We start from the raw sequence: 15,024 nt of genomic DNA, 5'->3' as shown, positions 1-15,024 counted from the left end.
CTTTTTCTCAAGTTAGACACATGTAGAACTATTCAAAGACATTACTTCCTTTCTTATGTGCAAAAGATTCCTTTTCCATTGATTCATAACACTGTGCTTGCTGCAAAACTACATCAGAATCATATAGCCTGGAAAACTGTAAGGACATTTTGTGGAAGTAGACATTGTACCACGTATTTGTATAACAGCAAGGCAAGTGTGGTCTCTAGGAAGTATAGGTAAAGTTGATTAGATTGCAGTGTATACTTAAAAGCTGAATAATGCACTCTTGTAAAACACTCTTCAAAATTATTTAACTTCCCATGATATCATCACAGCATGTGCAGAAAAAATCTTTAGTGTTATCTTTTCCTGTCACATGACTAGTGCAAACAAAAGAAATCCTTATCTTTTTGTTTCTATTCTGGCCCTTCATAAAATGGCATTAAGCACCATTCAAAATTTACACAGTAAGGACTTAGTTTGAGGAAAAAAGATTCATTTTGTATTTCAAACAAATTGTTTGATGCTAAATTGTAAAGCAAAAATTTTCTCAACAACTGTAGGTTTCTAGCATTTTACATGTGCAGAAAATATTTTAGCTTTAAAACCATTTTCCTAGATATTTTTACATGTAAGTCTCATAGCAAGTCTTGGCATAGAGAATTATGCAAGAGTTCTTATTGTATAATAAGAGTTCTATAAGTATAATATATTATACTTATTTTGCAAAAGAGGAAAGAGAGGCATTTAGAGAGTTTAAGGAAATTTCTGTGGGATGTAAGATTCTGAACTAAACCCTGAACTAGAATCCAGTACATTTTCTTTTTCGTTAAAAAGTGAAATATGCCTATTTCATAGCATTATTGTGGTCGCCAAATAAGGTCATAGACTTGAAAATGTTAAAGTTGTACAGAGGTAGTAATTTTATTATTAAAGTTTTGGGGCTTTTGCAACTATGGGTAAAATTTATATTTTACTATTTTATATACATATATATTTGTATACATATATGTAATACAAGAGACTTAACAGTTGGAGAGCTATAAATTCCACAGTAAGACTCAAAGTGTTCATGTGGGGAAATATTTTATAGATTGAACTGGTAACTTTAGGAGCAAATGATGATGTTATATATCCACTGTGGAATAATTAACAGCATTATATATTGTACAGAAGTTAGACCTTGAAACAAACCTCATTAAAGGTACTTGATCTTAGTTTTAAACCTTTAAGTATCTTCTTTAAAAGTGATCAATGTACGTACTGGCTACTTTAGTTATCCTGCTGTGAGATTCATATAACTTTGATCTAACTTTCTTTGATTTAACTCTGCAATTAAGAAGATTTGGTTCAAAGTAAAAGCTCATTGGTTGATGTTTTCCACTGATGTGATAATGTTTACACAGATGTGCTTTGAAATCTTGATTATGGTGGATTTGGGGGTCCTACCGCAAGACAGATTGCTGTTATTTGAAAGGTGAAATAATATGACACTTACCTGGTACAACCTTTAAAACAGACTTAGCTGCTTACATTTCTAAAGTGATTTATTTGTTTATTGTTTTAAGCCAGTGTTTTTGTTTTATTTCATATCTATCAACAGTAAATCACTTGCTTTAAGGACTCTTTTATAACTTGGTTGCACAAGGGTCAGTACTTAGGGCTGTAGTGATGAAAAGGTGTAACTTTACCTACTTTAAAGCACCTGCCAATTAATTAGCAAAAATCCCTTCACAGCAAATAAAATAAAAAATCCCATCCATCTGCACTCCCAAGTTGAGGCCTTTGTTAAGCAGACCGTGAAATGGGGCTGAAAAACTCATTTTCAGTGAGTCCCTAAAACTTTTTTGCTTAGAGGAAGTGTAAAAACCTGCCAAATGATTCTCAACACTTTGGCCACTGAAAAACTGTAACATAAAGATCTTAAATTTAACTAGTGGTACAAAACCAAAGTTTGAAGTTTTAAATGCATGTGTATCCAGCTCCTTCACCTCAATGACTTTGGATCTGACAAATATGCACTGGGCAGTTCCACATGCAATTTTCAGGGTCTCAAAAACACATCAAGAAGCAACACCATTTTCCATTTATTTGTTTTTATAATTCAAATGTGAACAATCAAAAAAATTTAGTCTGAAAGCAAATGCAACTAAGAATAGGGAGGTATTCTTAGACTGGATAAGGATCCCAGAGGTCACCTGTCATTTATGACCCTATTACAGATATTCATTTTCTGTTTGTGATATCCATAAGAATATGGACCATCTCTTTTCAGCCTACTTGGATTTATTCTTAATCCCTAGATTCACTATTAGATTATGTTATTATATTAAGTTGCTTAAAAGTTCACAAACTTAGCACACAATTTTAAATTTCCATGCAGATAGAAGGTTATATCATGTGTTATCTGAGTAAAGATAAACATTAAAGAGAACCTGGGTAGGGGGCGGTGTGTGTGTGTTCCTAACCTAACCTTGATTATGTAAAGAAAATCCCCCATCTAAATGATAAAAGAAACGAGTAATGCTTGTACATTTTATTAGTGTTTTAAAATTAGTGAGTTAAACTGTCAAAGCTTTGATTTTCCTTTCATGTGTGTCTGGGCAGGTCTAAGCCTCGGGTAACGCCCTTTTTCCTTCTCCCTCTCTTACCTTTTTTTTTTGCACCTGTCCACTGCAGGCTCCCAGCAGCTCCCAAGGGGTCCAATTCTCTCCTTTCCTTTTCCTCCTTCTACCCATCCCCTCCTCCCTGCTTCCCTGCTCCAAGTTTCCCTCCCCCCCGCACCCCTCCTTTCCCTTCTTCAATCTACCTGCCAAGTTGGGCTCCTTTCAGCAGCGATCTATCACTGCAAAGGAGCTCACATCAAAGGCGATAGCACGGCCGCAGCCGCACGGCATCACGGTTGTTCCAGAGACGACCGCAAAGAGGGGCCTTGACTGCGCCTCCCCGAAGTTGCTGGCCAGCTCTGGCCAATAGTGGGAATGATTTTTTTTTTATTTTTTTTTTTTGCGACTGCCACTGATAGAGAGCCGTCAAGGGCCCCTTCTGGTCACTTCCGAAGAGCAAAAACGTGTTGAGAGGAGGCCGGTTTAAGATTTCAAACGGAAACCTCCCCAGCGCGCATGAAAGGACTTGATTAGCATATGTCAAGAGGACCCGCATATATACTGTGTGTATGTACACAGGACTCTGATCTGATCAGTTTGCGGAGTTGGAGCCCCAGCCCCCAGCCCCAGCCTTAGTATTGGCAGCGGCAGCCTATAGATGTTTCTGCAAGGCCAGCAGCCGGCTCCCACCTACCCCGGGAGAGAAGATCGCTCCAAGACAGTGAAAGCGTCCCTGCTCTCAGTGCAAAGCCCATCCTGCGACCTCACGGGAGTAACCGGGCCTTAACTTTTTTTTTTTTTTTTTTTTTTTGGCGCTTGTTTGGCCATCATTTTTTCTCATCCAACTCCCCATCCCCGCTACCGTTTTGCTTGTGGGGTGGGGGTGTCTTTTGTTTTCCGGATCGTCCGCCTCGCCCTCTGGCCGCTCCATGGCTCCCTTAGCCGAAGTCGGGGGCTTCCTGGGAGGCCTGGAGGGCCTGGGCCAGCAGGTGGGCTCGCACTTCCTGCTGCCTCCTGCCGGGGAGCGGCCGCCTCTGCTGGGCGAGCGCCGAGGCGCGGCGGAGCGAGGAGCCCGCGGGGGCCCCGGGGCGGCGGAGCTGGCGCACCTGCACGGCTTCCTGCGCCGCCGGCAGCTCTACTGCCGCACCGGTTTCCACCTGCAGATCCTGCCCGACGGCAGCGTGCAGGGCACCCGGCAGGACCACAGCCTCTTCGGTACGTAAGGGCGCCCGCATCCCGTGCTCCTCCCTGCTCGCCTGCTGAGTGACTCCGGCTTGCGCGGGGCCGGGAGCCCCAGAGACCCTTTGGGTGCCAAGTGCGGGCTGGGACTTACGGGACCCCAGGATTTTGCCTGTCCGCCGGCCTCTGCGATCGCCGGCAGGCCTGCTGCTCCAGACGCTGGAGGGGGCGGGAGGGGAGAGGGAGGTGCTCCTCCCGCACCTGGCTGCCTGGGACGCAGAGCCCTGGACTCGGAGCCACATCTTTCCCGCACTTCTTACCTCGCAGTTTTTTAATTTATTTTTAATCCCTATTATTTTCTCCTGAGCCCCCCACGTTTTCCCCAGTAACTGTCCACTTAACAAAAGTTAACAACAGAAAGCCTTCCGCTTCTTTCGACCGGCCTTACAGCCAGGCAGTTGATGATGCTTTTATGGTTACTGCTCAAAAATAAGAAGCGAGCTTTTACTTGTGTACCTAGAGCACCACACATGTTGAGCAGGTAACAGATTAACTCTCCATGGGCACCGTCGCTCCTGTCAGGCTCACCTGCTTGCAGTTCTCTGCGCTGTTAAAGTTTGGTGAGAAACAAACAAACAAAAAGCTTATCGGGCTACAGAGCATGCCCAGTCCCTTAACCAAGATCCTCTTTAGAAATTATGAAATCCTGAAGCAAAGATCTTGGTATTGACCATAGGTAAGAGGAAGTAGGGAAGCGAAAGAAGACATGGGTGGGAACACAAAGAAACATGTTTCTAAATACCTCCAACAGTGCCTGGGAGCAGAAGGAGTTAAAAGAAAGGAAAAAAAAAAAAAAAATCCCAATGATTGTTAAGGCAGATTGCTAAGAGACTAGATTGGGAAACCATAAAGTCTCTACTGCAATTCCTCCTTACTTAGCTATGTGACTAGCATGTGCTCTAGCCAGTGAGCCTGAGTTTTCTTTTCTTGTCTGTACAATGATGGGGTTAAATCAGGTGATTCTTTTTAAGATGCTCTCGTGCTCTAACAGCCCAGGATCTTTCCTCTACTGTGGAAGTGTTCATCATATTCGAGTTAACTGGCTAACACTCTTGAAGGATTTTGATCATCCAACTTGGAACTTCACTAGATAGAATCATTATACCTCTTTTTAAAGACTCCGTTTACCTGTCAGCAGCAATGTGAAAGGGCCTACCTAACACAGGGTCAGTTTTCCTTCTCGCTTCCTTAGCAGTGGAATTCTCTGAGTCTTATCTCTGAAGGGCCCTCTCTTGTTCTCATCCCTTGTTCTTATTTGGCTTTCTCTTTTTGACTTGAAGTCCTCATTAAAACTTTGGAAAAGTGTAAATCTCAGTTTGAGGGGGCATTTGTAACCCTAGATGTGGAAATGAGCATGTGGTGGTCATTTGGTAGCACTTAAAGGCTTAGAAAATTAACTTTTTAAACCCCACATGTTTGCAACTTCCACTGATCTCTTCCAAATTCCCACTGACTATGAGTCCAGAGTGTCATGACCCAGTGGCCAACCTTGGGGTCACTTTCAGAAAGTGGTTTCTAAATTGAAGAGACTGAAATTCCACATCTAAAGAACTTTGCTGACACCAGGTGGCTCAGTTCCCTCGTCTTGAGTAATTACTGAACTTCACGTGTTACAGAAAAACCTTCCAGCTACCAGAAAGATTTGGAAATGAGGGCAAATGTGTTAATGCCTATAAGTAGAACAGGTAGAAGTTAAGCTTAGGTAATAGTCAGGCTCCCCCACCCCCCAGCCCCTCTGATATACAGTGGTGGTAGTGGTGATGTTACTAAGTTCAACTCTTGTGACCCCATGGACTGTAGCCTTCGAGACTCCTCTGTTCATTAGATTTTCCAGGCAAGAATACTGGAGTGGGTTGCCATTTCCTTCTCCAGGGCATCTTCCCGACCCAGGGATCGAACCTGTCTCCTGCTTGGCAGGTGGATTCTTTACTGCTGAGCCACCAGGGAGGTCCATGTGATACATGGTATAACTTTGGAAATTCTACTTTTAAGATACTTGTAATTTAACTATGTCAAGTAGTTCTTCTACTTTGTGTCTTTTTATAAGACTGACTCTATGGGAAGGAATTAGTAAATATTTGCCAACTTGATAACATTCATTAAACTGGTATTTTATTCCATTCTTTAAGATACAGATGTTGCCTATCAGAATGACCATCTTAGTGGAAATTTTGTTTTTGCTAAAATTTTGTATGCTTATTTAGTAATTGCAAAAATATGACTTGGACTGATTTTTGTACTGGGTTAAGTCACTCTAAGGTGCAGGGGTACTTATAGGAACAAAATATTTACTGTTACACAAAGGAAGGATAACCCAGATTAGTATGGTAGCTTAAATGAGTAACAAGCTCTAGAGTACATTACGGTGCATCCCAGTGGCATTTGATAGCTAAAGCACCATAATTTACCACAAGGAAGTGTAGATGAGAAGGAAGTATATATTCAGCATGCATGTGTCATATTGAATGGACTTCCCAGGAGGCTCAGTGGTAAAGAGTCCACCTGCTAATGCAGAAGTGAGTTTGATCCCTGGGTCAGGAAGATCTTCTGGAAAAGAAAATGGCAACCCAATCCAGTATTTTTGCCTGGGAAATCCCATGGACAGAGGAGACTGGCAGGCTGCAGGCCATGGGGTCACAGAAGAGTCAGGCATGACTTAGCAACTAAACAACAACATCAACAGCAATATTATATGATTCTCTTTGTCTTTGCCTTCTTTTCTTAGTTCTTCAATGATTAACTATGAAATTATTTATTCTCTCTAAAATTTATTTCTTTGTCATCAAAGTAAGAATTCTGAAAATGCTTAAGGTGTACTATTTGAGATGTTAAAGTAGATAACATTTTTGATTATTTATACTAATTTGACCATGATTAAATAAAAAATTCACAATACTGTGTTTTAAAATTTTAAAACCACATCAATAGAATAAAAACAAAAAGTCCCAGTGAGGCTTAAAAAATTCCCTATCTGAGTTAGCTCTGTATTTATAACAGAGTTTTTCTGCACAGTAGTGTAGTAGAAAGATTTTACCTAATACGTAAACATGGAATCATTACTTTAAAAAAAAGTTTAGCCTGAGATCAAACATATTCCTTTAAAGGCTTTTCCTTTCTTCTCCCCTATTCTCCATAGATTTGTCTGATGTGGTTGCATTGTGGGTTGACTCACCTGTTTATTATGATTTTTTAAAAGGCTAGCTTTGAAAATGATACCAGAAAGACAAAGTACCTCCAAGTCTTTTTATGGGACACTGGGCATTAGAAAATCTATCTAAAATCTGTGATTACCTCTAAAGGAAAGTTTTTCATGTCTACTCTTTGTTAAGGAATTAGCTTAGTTGCCACCTCATATTATAAATAAGAAAGACTTGTCAAATCTCATTTAAGAATCAAATGATTACAAATTACTGTGTGGTATACTATTTCCTTGTGGAGAAAAAGGATCAGAATTTAAAAGTGTGGCTAAAATCTTTAAGAGGAACATGAAAAGCACATAACCTTTTTCCCATCAGCTCCCATGAGAAACCACAAAATTATTTCGACCTTGTTATATGTATATGAGGCTTTGCATATCGTTTAATGAAGTTGAAGCTATTGAATATAATTATTCTAAGAATATTTGTAATTGCTTGTCTTTCTAAAATTAACATGTTTTTTGACAAGATAGCAGCATTATTTTAAGATTAGACTTAAAGTGCAGGTGGTTTACGATTTAGTTGTGAGAAAAATGAATACATTATAAGATCTGTTTTATAATTAATTTATATGGAAACGAAACTTTTATTGTACTTGAAAACTAGTTCTACTATGCTGTCTAATCAGTTAATCAGTTCCTGTTCTTTGAAAGACAAGAGTGTCTTAATGTAAATCAGATACCTAAAGAGAGTTAAGTTACAAGTGAGCCACAGTACACTTTCAATTTGAATGTAATATTCAGTACAACTTCAAGTAATTATACATTGTAAGTATATCCTGGATGAAATTCCATCAATGTGTCTTTTTCTACCAGTCATGTTTAGGGTCTTTATTTTTGTTTCTAATAGGGATCACTGATGAGCTTGGTAGTAAGTTTAATTTTCCTCTACTTCCTACCTCTCTATCAGTTATCATAATGGCTATCCTCTGGGGTCTGTGTCTTCCTACTATATATCTTTTCTCCTCTGGGCCTTGGGCAAGCTGCTTACAGGAAATTTGGCAGTATATTGTTGCTGTTAGATCCTTGTTAGGTCTAGTGTTCTACATGATCTCCTAATAGTTTGAAAGAGCTCCTTTGAGCTCTTAAGAATCTATGTTTAGAGCTTAAGCATCTATGTTTCTGCCAATGAATGAATTAGGATCTGGGCAGAACAGAGCCCTTCATATAAGCAAATAGCCAGATTTTGTATTTTCCCTTGGCCTTAGTAATATCATGTGTCCAAACAGAAACTTGTAGTACAATAAATCAAGAAATGACTTAAGAGCAAGAGTTAGGCTAAATGGTACACATTTATACTGTCATGGATCTTAAGACAAGGTGAAGGGGTGAAGGTAGAAAGCTATTGAGGAAGGCAGTTCCAAGCATAGAAAGTCTGTCTATATACTTTTTCAGCAAAGAGTCTAAAGAGAAGAACAAGACAAAGACACTAGTCCAAAGGTTAGTGTGTGCCAAGGAAAAGAATGATGCAAAGGGAAGCATTAAGGGTTTTATTTGTTGTTGTTGTTTTTGTTTATAGTGTATTAATAGTGTTGAGTGGAGAGTTTTTTTGTACTAATTTACCTGTTTGTTGTTGTTTAGTTGCTCAATTCTAGAAAGTTTCTGAAAGTGAAATCTATTTGCATGTTAAATTCTTGGTATTTAGCTATCATATTTCATGAATTATAAAATCATTTAACTTTTGGAACCATAAAATTTATCTTTAAGAATCATGGGATGAGAAACAGCATATTATATAATCTATAATTTTTGAAACTACTTTCTTGAAGCAGTGTTCCAAAGTATAAACACTGAATTAGGACTCAGAAGATATGACTCCAAGTATCTGTTCTGTTAATTACAAATATCATTATCTTTACGCAAACCTCAGTTTCTTTGTATGTAAAATGGAATAATAATATCTTCCATACTTATTTTAGGAGGTTGTTTTTGAGGACCAGATGGGAAAGTAAAAGTAGAAGCCCTTTATAAACTACTAAATACTAATGCATCCATATAAAGTATATTGGCTGCTGCTAGAAAAAAATTTACTTAGTTCATACTAAGCAAAAGCAAAGCAAAACAATTAACAGGACATGGTTATAATTAGTGGAATCAAGGAGGACCAAGAACATCTCTATTATATACTAATTTATGGTAATAATAGCTTCCATTTATTGGTTGCCTAAAAATGTTAGTCCTTACCACTCTCTTGTAAGGAAGCATTTCACCCTTTTATGTATGAAGACATTGAAGTAGAAAAAAGACAAATGACTTATGTACTCAGTAAGTTACTAAACTGGATTCAAACCCTGGTTAGTTTTGTTTAAGGTTTTATACCTTTAACGCTATATCACAATGAACAATTTTTTCTTTTTTTAGTTTTTTTATCTATAAAATGGGAGTTTCATCATAATGACAATTGTACAGCACTTTTCAGTTTATGAAGGACTTCCACACATAGTATTTTATTTAGCAATTTGATCTACTACTCTTTGGAAGATTTTCATTAGTTGTATGTTCTTTAATAAATGCAAATCATTGTTTTGTTTATAAATTCAGGTATCCTGGAATTCATCAGTGTGGCAGTGGGACTTGTCAGTATTAGAGGTGTGGACAGTGGTCTTTACCTTGGAATGAATGACAAAGGAGAACTATATGGATCAGTACGTATTTTTTTAAAAAATTACTGTAATTCATTAAATAATGACTATCCATTTTTTAAGTAAAATAGCTACCAATAATGCATATCAGAAGAAATATATAAATATACATACTTAAGTAGAAATGAAAAATCTTTATCTTGATAAATTTCCATATGTTTATACTGTAGTATAGCATTAATAACTCACTTCTACTTCTTAAACCCTAAACCTTTATTGCTTTTAGTTCACTAGTTCTTTCTGCCCATTATCCTGGGACCAGAGATAGGAAAATGAGAGCAGTTTCTTCTTGCCTTGTTAGATTCTTTACATTCATTTAATATAAATTTTCTCTGCCCATTACTACCTTCGTAGGTAGGTAATTATATATCACTGACTTGCTGACCTTTGCAATATAGGAAATGATTTAATGAAATCTTAGGATACTGTAAACAACAACAGACAATGGCAATACACTAGTTGGGCCATATCTGATGTCTTCATAATTATAGTAGCTGTGCTCTTGGAGTTGCATTGGGAAGTTTTTAAGCTCATCACTGGGGATAAGTGCACACATTTGTAGGTCTACCATAAATATTTTAAATATGGAAATACTTTAAAATTTTTAAACTTTTCAGGTTAATATTTCATCAGTGTAAGATTTTTTTCTTTTCTTTTTTAAACGACAAAACAGCAACAACACAAGAATTAGAATAACAGGATAATATAAAGTTCAATCTGCAGTATGATGTAGATCTTTATCTTTCATGGTAACATTATTTATTTGCTCACAGTTGCTTATAATTGATATAATTTTAAGAAAATTGTTACAGTGTAAATGTGTGCCACTCCCTCCCATCATCTCACATGAAATTCCTTCTTAACATCTCAATTTCTGTAGCTATTTCCAAAGAGAATTTAGCTTTTATGGTTTATCAGATGACACTATTGGGTACTTTCTTTTTTCTTAAAATCTCAACTGAGACCACAATGTACAGTTAGAATCTTAATATACACTGAGGAAAATGGGTTATCATATTTCAGTAAATGGTATTCCACTTAATATCTATCGTTTTAACGGTAAAACTTGCCCTTCCTGGGCTTTATGTCAGCTCAGAAGAAGGATAAAGAATGCATTTTGTAATCTCGTAAGAGTAGAATCACAACTGAAAGAGAAAAACATGCACGTGGTGGCTCAGATGGCAGAGAATCTGCCTGCAGTGCAGGAGACCTGGGCTCCATCCTTGGGTCAGGAAGATCTCCTGGAGAAGAGAATGGATAGCCACTCCAGTGTTCTTGCCTGGAGAATGCCATGGACAGAGGAGCCTGCTGGGTTACAGTCCATGGGGTTGCAAAGAGGCAGACACAACTGAGCGACTAACACTTTCACTTCAGTCTTCCCTCTTCATGTATGTGTCAGATTTAAAAAAAAGCAACTGTAGTCAGTGTCTTGGGACAATATGCAGTCCATCTTGAAATGACAAGAAATTACTGGGCTTTTACTACATTTGGTGCATTTACCGAATAGTAATATCCAGACACAAGTTAATCATGGGTATTGTATAATTAAATAATTAATTCCTAAAGGGAGGATATATGATTTGGAGTGGTGATCTTGAATTAGGAATTTGAATGTTAGCAATGTTGAATTTAGCAATTTGAATGTTAGCAACATCTTGAAATGTTTCAAGATGATAGTAGAGATTTGCTGTGTAGAACTTTGGCATCTAATGATGAAACAAGATAAACTACAAGTCTGTTTGGTGGTTAAGGTGTGGGAATTGAGATAAAATGAAGCATGGTCAAATTTAGAATATTTATTAAGTATTGGGTTGGCCAAAAAGTTCATTTGTGTTTGCTGTAACAGCTTATGGAAAAACCAAATGAACTTTTTGGCCAACCCAATATTTGGCAATAAAATTGAAAATTGACATTCAACTTAAAGTTCTTTGAATTAAATAAGCTGCTGGATAGAGTCACCTGGGAGAAAGAGTTCCAGGTAACATGAGAACTAGAACAGAACAAAGCAGAAACAGTTTATCCTTTCTCCTTCTTTGACAAGGATATAATTATAGACAAATAAAAATATAAAAGTTCAGATTTTTCTAAGGAAATTTTCTTAGAAATATCATTTTTGATGGTAGCTATCTTCTGTCTTGTAGGAGAAACTGACTTCTGAATGCATCTTTAGGGAACAATTTGAAGAAAACTGGTATAATACCTATTCATCGAACATATATAAACACGGAGACACTGGCCGCAGGTATTTTGTGGCACTTAACAAAGATGGAACTCCAAGAGACGGTGCCAGGTCCAAAAGACATCAGAAATTTACACATTTCCTGCCTAGACCAGTGGATCCAGAAAGAGTTCCTGAGCTGTACAAGGACCTACTTATGTACAGTTGAAGGGGGTTGGTGTCTACTGAAGAACCAAACTACAACTATTCTTTCTTGTTTCTGTTCTCATCATAAAATAGGAACCCAGGACAACATTCAGAATGTTATGGAGTCTGTTTTCCACTGGGATACTGACTTTGGAAAGAATATTGAGAACAAGAAACAAAAAATATTTTCACTTGAAGTAGGTCAAGATCTCTTTTTACAAGTGGATTTAGTTTCCTCGGGTACACGGCTCAGTCCTCACTCATAGATTGAAGCTGAAAATCTGTTCAACTGTGATCCTGGGAATTCAGCCTAGTTTGCTGCTGGTGCCTCACCTCTCTGGAGTATGTTTACTTTGAAGGTTACATTACACATAGATACTTCATGTTTAAGAGATGGATCGACATAGTTGGCCAAGATTATTGCTATATAAATTCTAAGAACCTTCTAGGATTTTGCAGGTGATGACATTATATGTAAAAAGTTGGGGTGAAACATGGACTAGGAAACAGGCCACAGCAAGATGGACTGTTTTTTTAAAGGATGGACCTATTTATACATTTTCAGTTGGCAAATATTTATTATATATATTTATTTATTAAAGAGTATATTTTTTACTGGTATATGAAGATAATACGAAGAGGAAAAAAAAAACAACCAAAATTTCTTTATCGTGCCATTCTTTCTTGTGATGTCTTTGGCCGTCAAGAAGACTTTGTTATTGCTACACATTAAGCATAGAATAAGATCCTGAATTTCTTTTAAAAAATGAAGTATAGCACAGATTATATATTTTTTGCAATCAGTTGCCTTCAAAATGTAACATTGGTTTCTTTGGCCTAGAAAAATTCTGTATCAATTTGTATTGAATTCAACACACATTCAAAAAGGGAATTAAACACTGATATTTTAATGTTTTGGTGTCATTCCTTTTGAGGTGAAGTTATTCTACGTATATAACATATTTTTATGGTGACATAATTCTAAGTTCCTGAGAAAAATGTTATATTTAGCAAACTTCTAATGTTGAAAATTACTGGACATTATAAATCAGCTATGCTTACTTATTTTCTTGACTTAGTGTGGCAAAGCTCATTTCTTTTCATTCACTGTGATCATAGACGGGGCTTCCCTGGTGGCTCAGATGGTAAAGCATCTGCTTGCAATGTGGGAGACCCAGGCTTGATCTCTGGGTTGGGAAGATCCTCTGGAGAAGGAAATGGCAACCCACTCCAGTACCCTTGCCTGGAAAATCCCATGGACGGAGGAGCCTGGTAGGCCACAGTCCATGGGGTCATAAAGAGTCAGGCACGACTGAGCAGCTTCACTTTCACATGATCATAGAAAGAATGAGTCTTAGTGGAACCATGGTTAATAATAAGGGCTCCATCTACCTATCTGAGTGTGCCATCTTTTCCATTATATCTCCTAATTTGTCATTTTGCAATAGACATTAAGCCTACTATATACAGAAGGAAGTGGAGTCACTCAGTCGTGTCCAACTCTTTGCGACCCCATGGACTGTAGCCTATAAGGTTCCTCTGTCCATGGAATTTTCCAGGCAAGAGTACTGGAGTGGGTTGCAAGATACTGTTAAAAACTAAGGAAAATACAGTAATCAAGACAGAAGTGGATCCTGCTTCATGAAGCTTGTCATCTAGCAGGGGAAACTGACACAATAATGGTGAATTGTGATGTACTCTATGAAAAAAACAAGGTTCAGACAGAAAAAAAGAGAGGATAAATTTAGATAGGATGGGTCAGAGGCTTCTCTAAAGAGCTGACATTTCTTAAAGGATAAGGCTAAGATGGGGCTTCCCTGGTGGTTCAAATGGTAAAGAATCTGCCTGCAGTGCAGGAGACCTGGGTTTGATTCCTGGGTCAGGAAGATCCCTTGGAGAAGGGAATAGCTACCCATTCCAGTAATCTTGCCTGGAGAATCCCATGGACAGAGAAGCCTGGCAAGTTACAGTCCGTGGAATTGCAGAGTCAGATATAACTGAGTGACTCACACTTTCACTACATTACTTTCAAGAGAAGATTAAAAGCCGTGATGGAAGAGGAAACAGTGAGTTTGGAGTCCTTAAAGCAAGAAGGAACTTTGTGGCTGCTGCTGAGTAACCAACTGGGAGAGTGGCACACACAAACTTATAAAACCACACAGATACAGTCCTGTAGTTTTTATTTGCTCCTACCCGGCCGTTGTCAGTGTTGCCACCCTCTCACATGGCGGTCATCACTGGGGATGGGGAATAATCACGGAAACAGCTCCCACCAGTTAGAACACAGAAGCCTTGTAAAACTGACTGCTGGGCTCCAGCCCCACCGTTTCTGATGCATGTGTCTGAAAGGGATCCTAAAAACGTGCATTTTAAACAGGGTCCCAGGAAACATTGATGCAGTTGGTCCAGAAACCCATACTTTAAAAATCACTAGTCTAGACCAGGGTTTTTCAAACTTTAGTGTACATGCAAAAACACCTGAGGATGTTGTTAAAGGACAGATCTGTTAAACTAGGTCTGGGTTAGGGGATGGAGAGCTGAACTGTTGTATTTCTAACAATATCCCAGCTGATGCTCGATACAGTTATACCACATATCACGCTTTGAATGCAAGACTGACTGTTGCTTTAATGTTCTCTAGAGTTATTCCTATTGGTTCATCCTCTCATGACTTGAATACATTAATGGTGGTGTATGGGGTGACGGTAGGAAGTTCCTCACATACCTTTAATAAAGCTATATGGGAACGTGTGTGTGTGTGTGGCTGGAGGAATAATATGTGCACTTGTGTGCATACAGTGTAAGAGGCAGCAATATAGCTTAAAATTTATTGCTTTCATAAATGTAAAAAATGGTTTAGCAGTAATATTTTCATAATAGTCATAATAAAACAATTTCCATTTACTTTTATTTGTCAATAAAAGTAATAAACTAATTTTGGTTCACTGCTGTACATCTATATTGAATGCATGTGATCCAAAGCAAGCATTATGC

At 38.1% G+C, this 15,024-nt stretch overlaps 1 protein-coding gene across 2 annotated transcripts; it reads left to right on the top strand.

Moving 5' to 3' along the window:
- The first annotated feature begins 3,508 nt into the window (after positions 1–3,508).
- On the top strand, positions 3,509–12,942 carry FGF20 (fibroblast growth factor 20). 2 transcript variants are annotated; one of them, XM_055570161.1, is made up of 4 exons: positions 3,509–3,803; positions 9,565–9,668; positions 11,807–11,907; positions 12,124–12,942. In XM_055570161.1, exons 1-4 carry the CDS (start codon positions 3,518–3,520, stop codon positions 12,176–12,178), a joined length of 546 nt encoding a protein of 181 aa, XP_055426136.1. In that variant the 5' UTR covers positions 3,509–3,517; the 3' UTR covers positions 12,179–12,942. The 2 variants fall into 2 exon arrangements, with proteins under 2 accessions (XP_055426136.1, XP_055426135.1); XM_055570160.1 differs by having other exon boundaries at positions 11,807–12,942.
- Positions 12,943–15,024: the final 2,082 nt, after the last annotated feature.

Source organism: Bubalus kerabau, chromosome 2 (assembly GCF_029407905.1).
Source record: "Bubalus kerabau isolate K-KA32 ecotype Philippines breed swamp buffalo chromosome 2, PCC_UOA_SB_1v2, whole genome shotgun sequence".
NCBI lineage: Eukaryota > Metazoa > Chordata > Mammalia > Artiodactyla > Bovidae > Bubalus > Bubalus kerabau.
The sequence above is the reverse complement of the archived record's forward strand: the minus strand, read 5'-3'. Positions and strand labels throughout refer to the sequence as shown.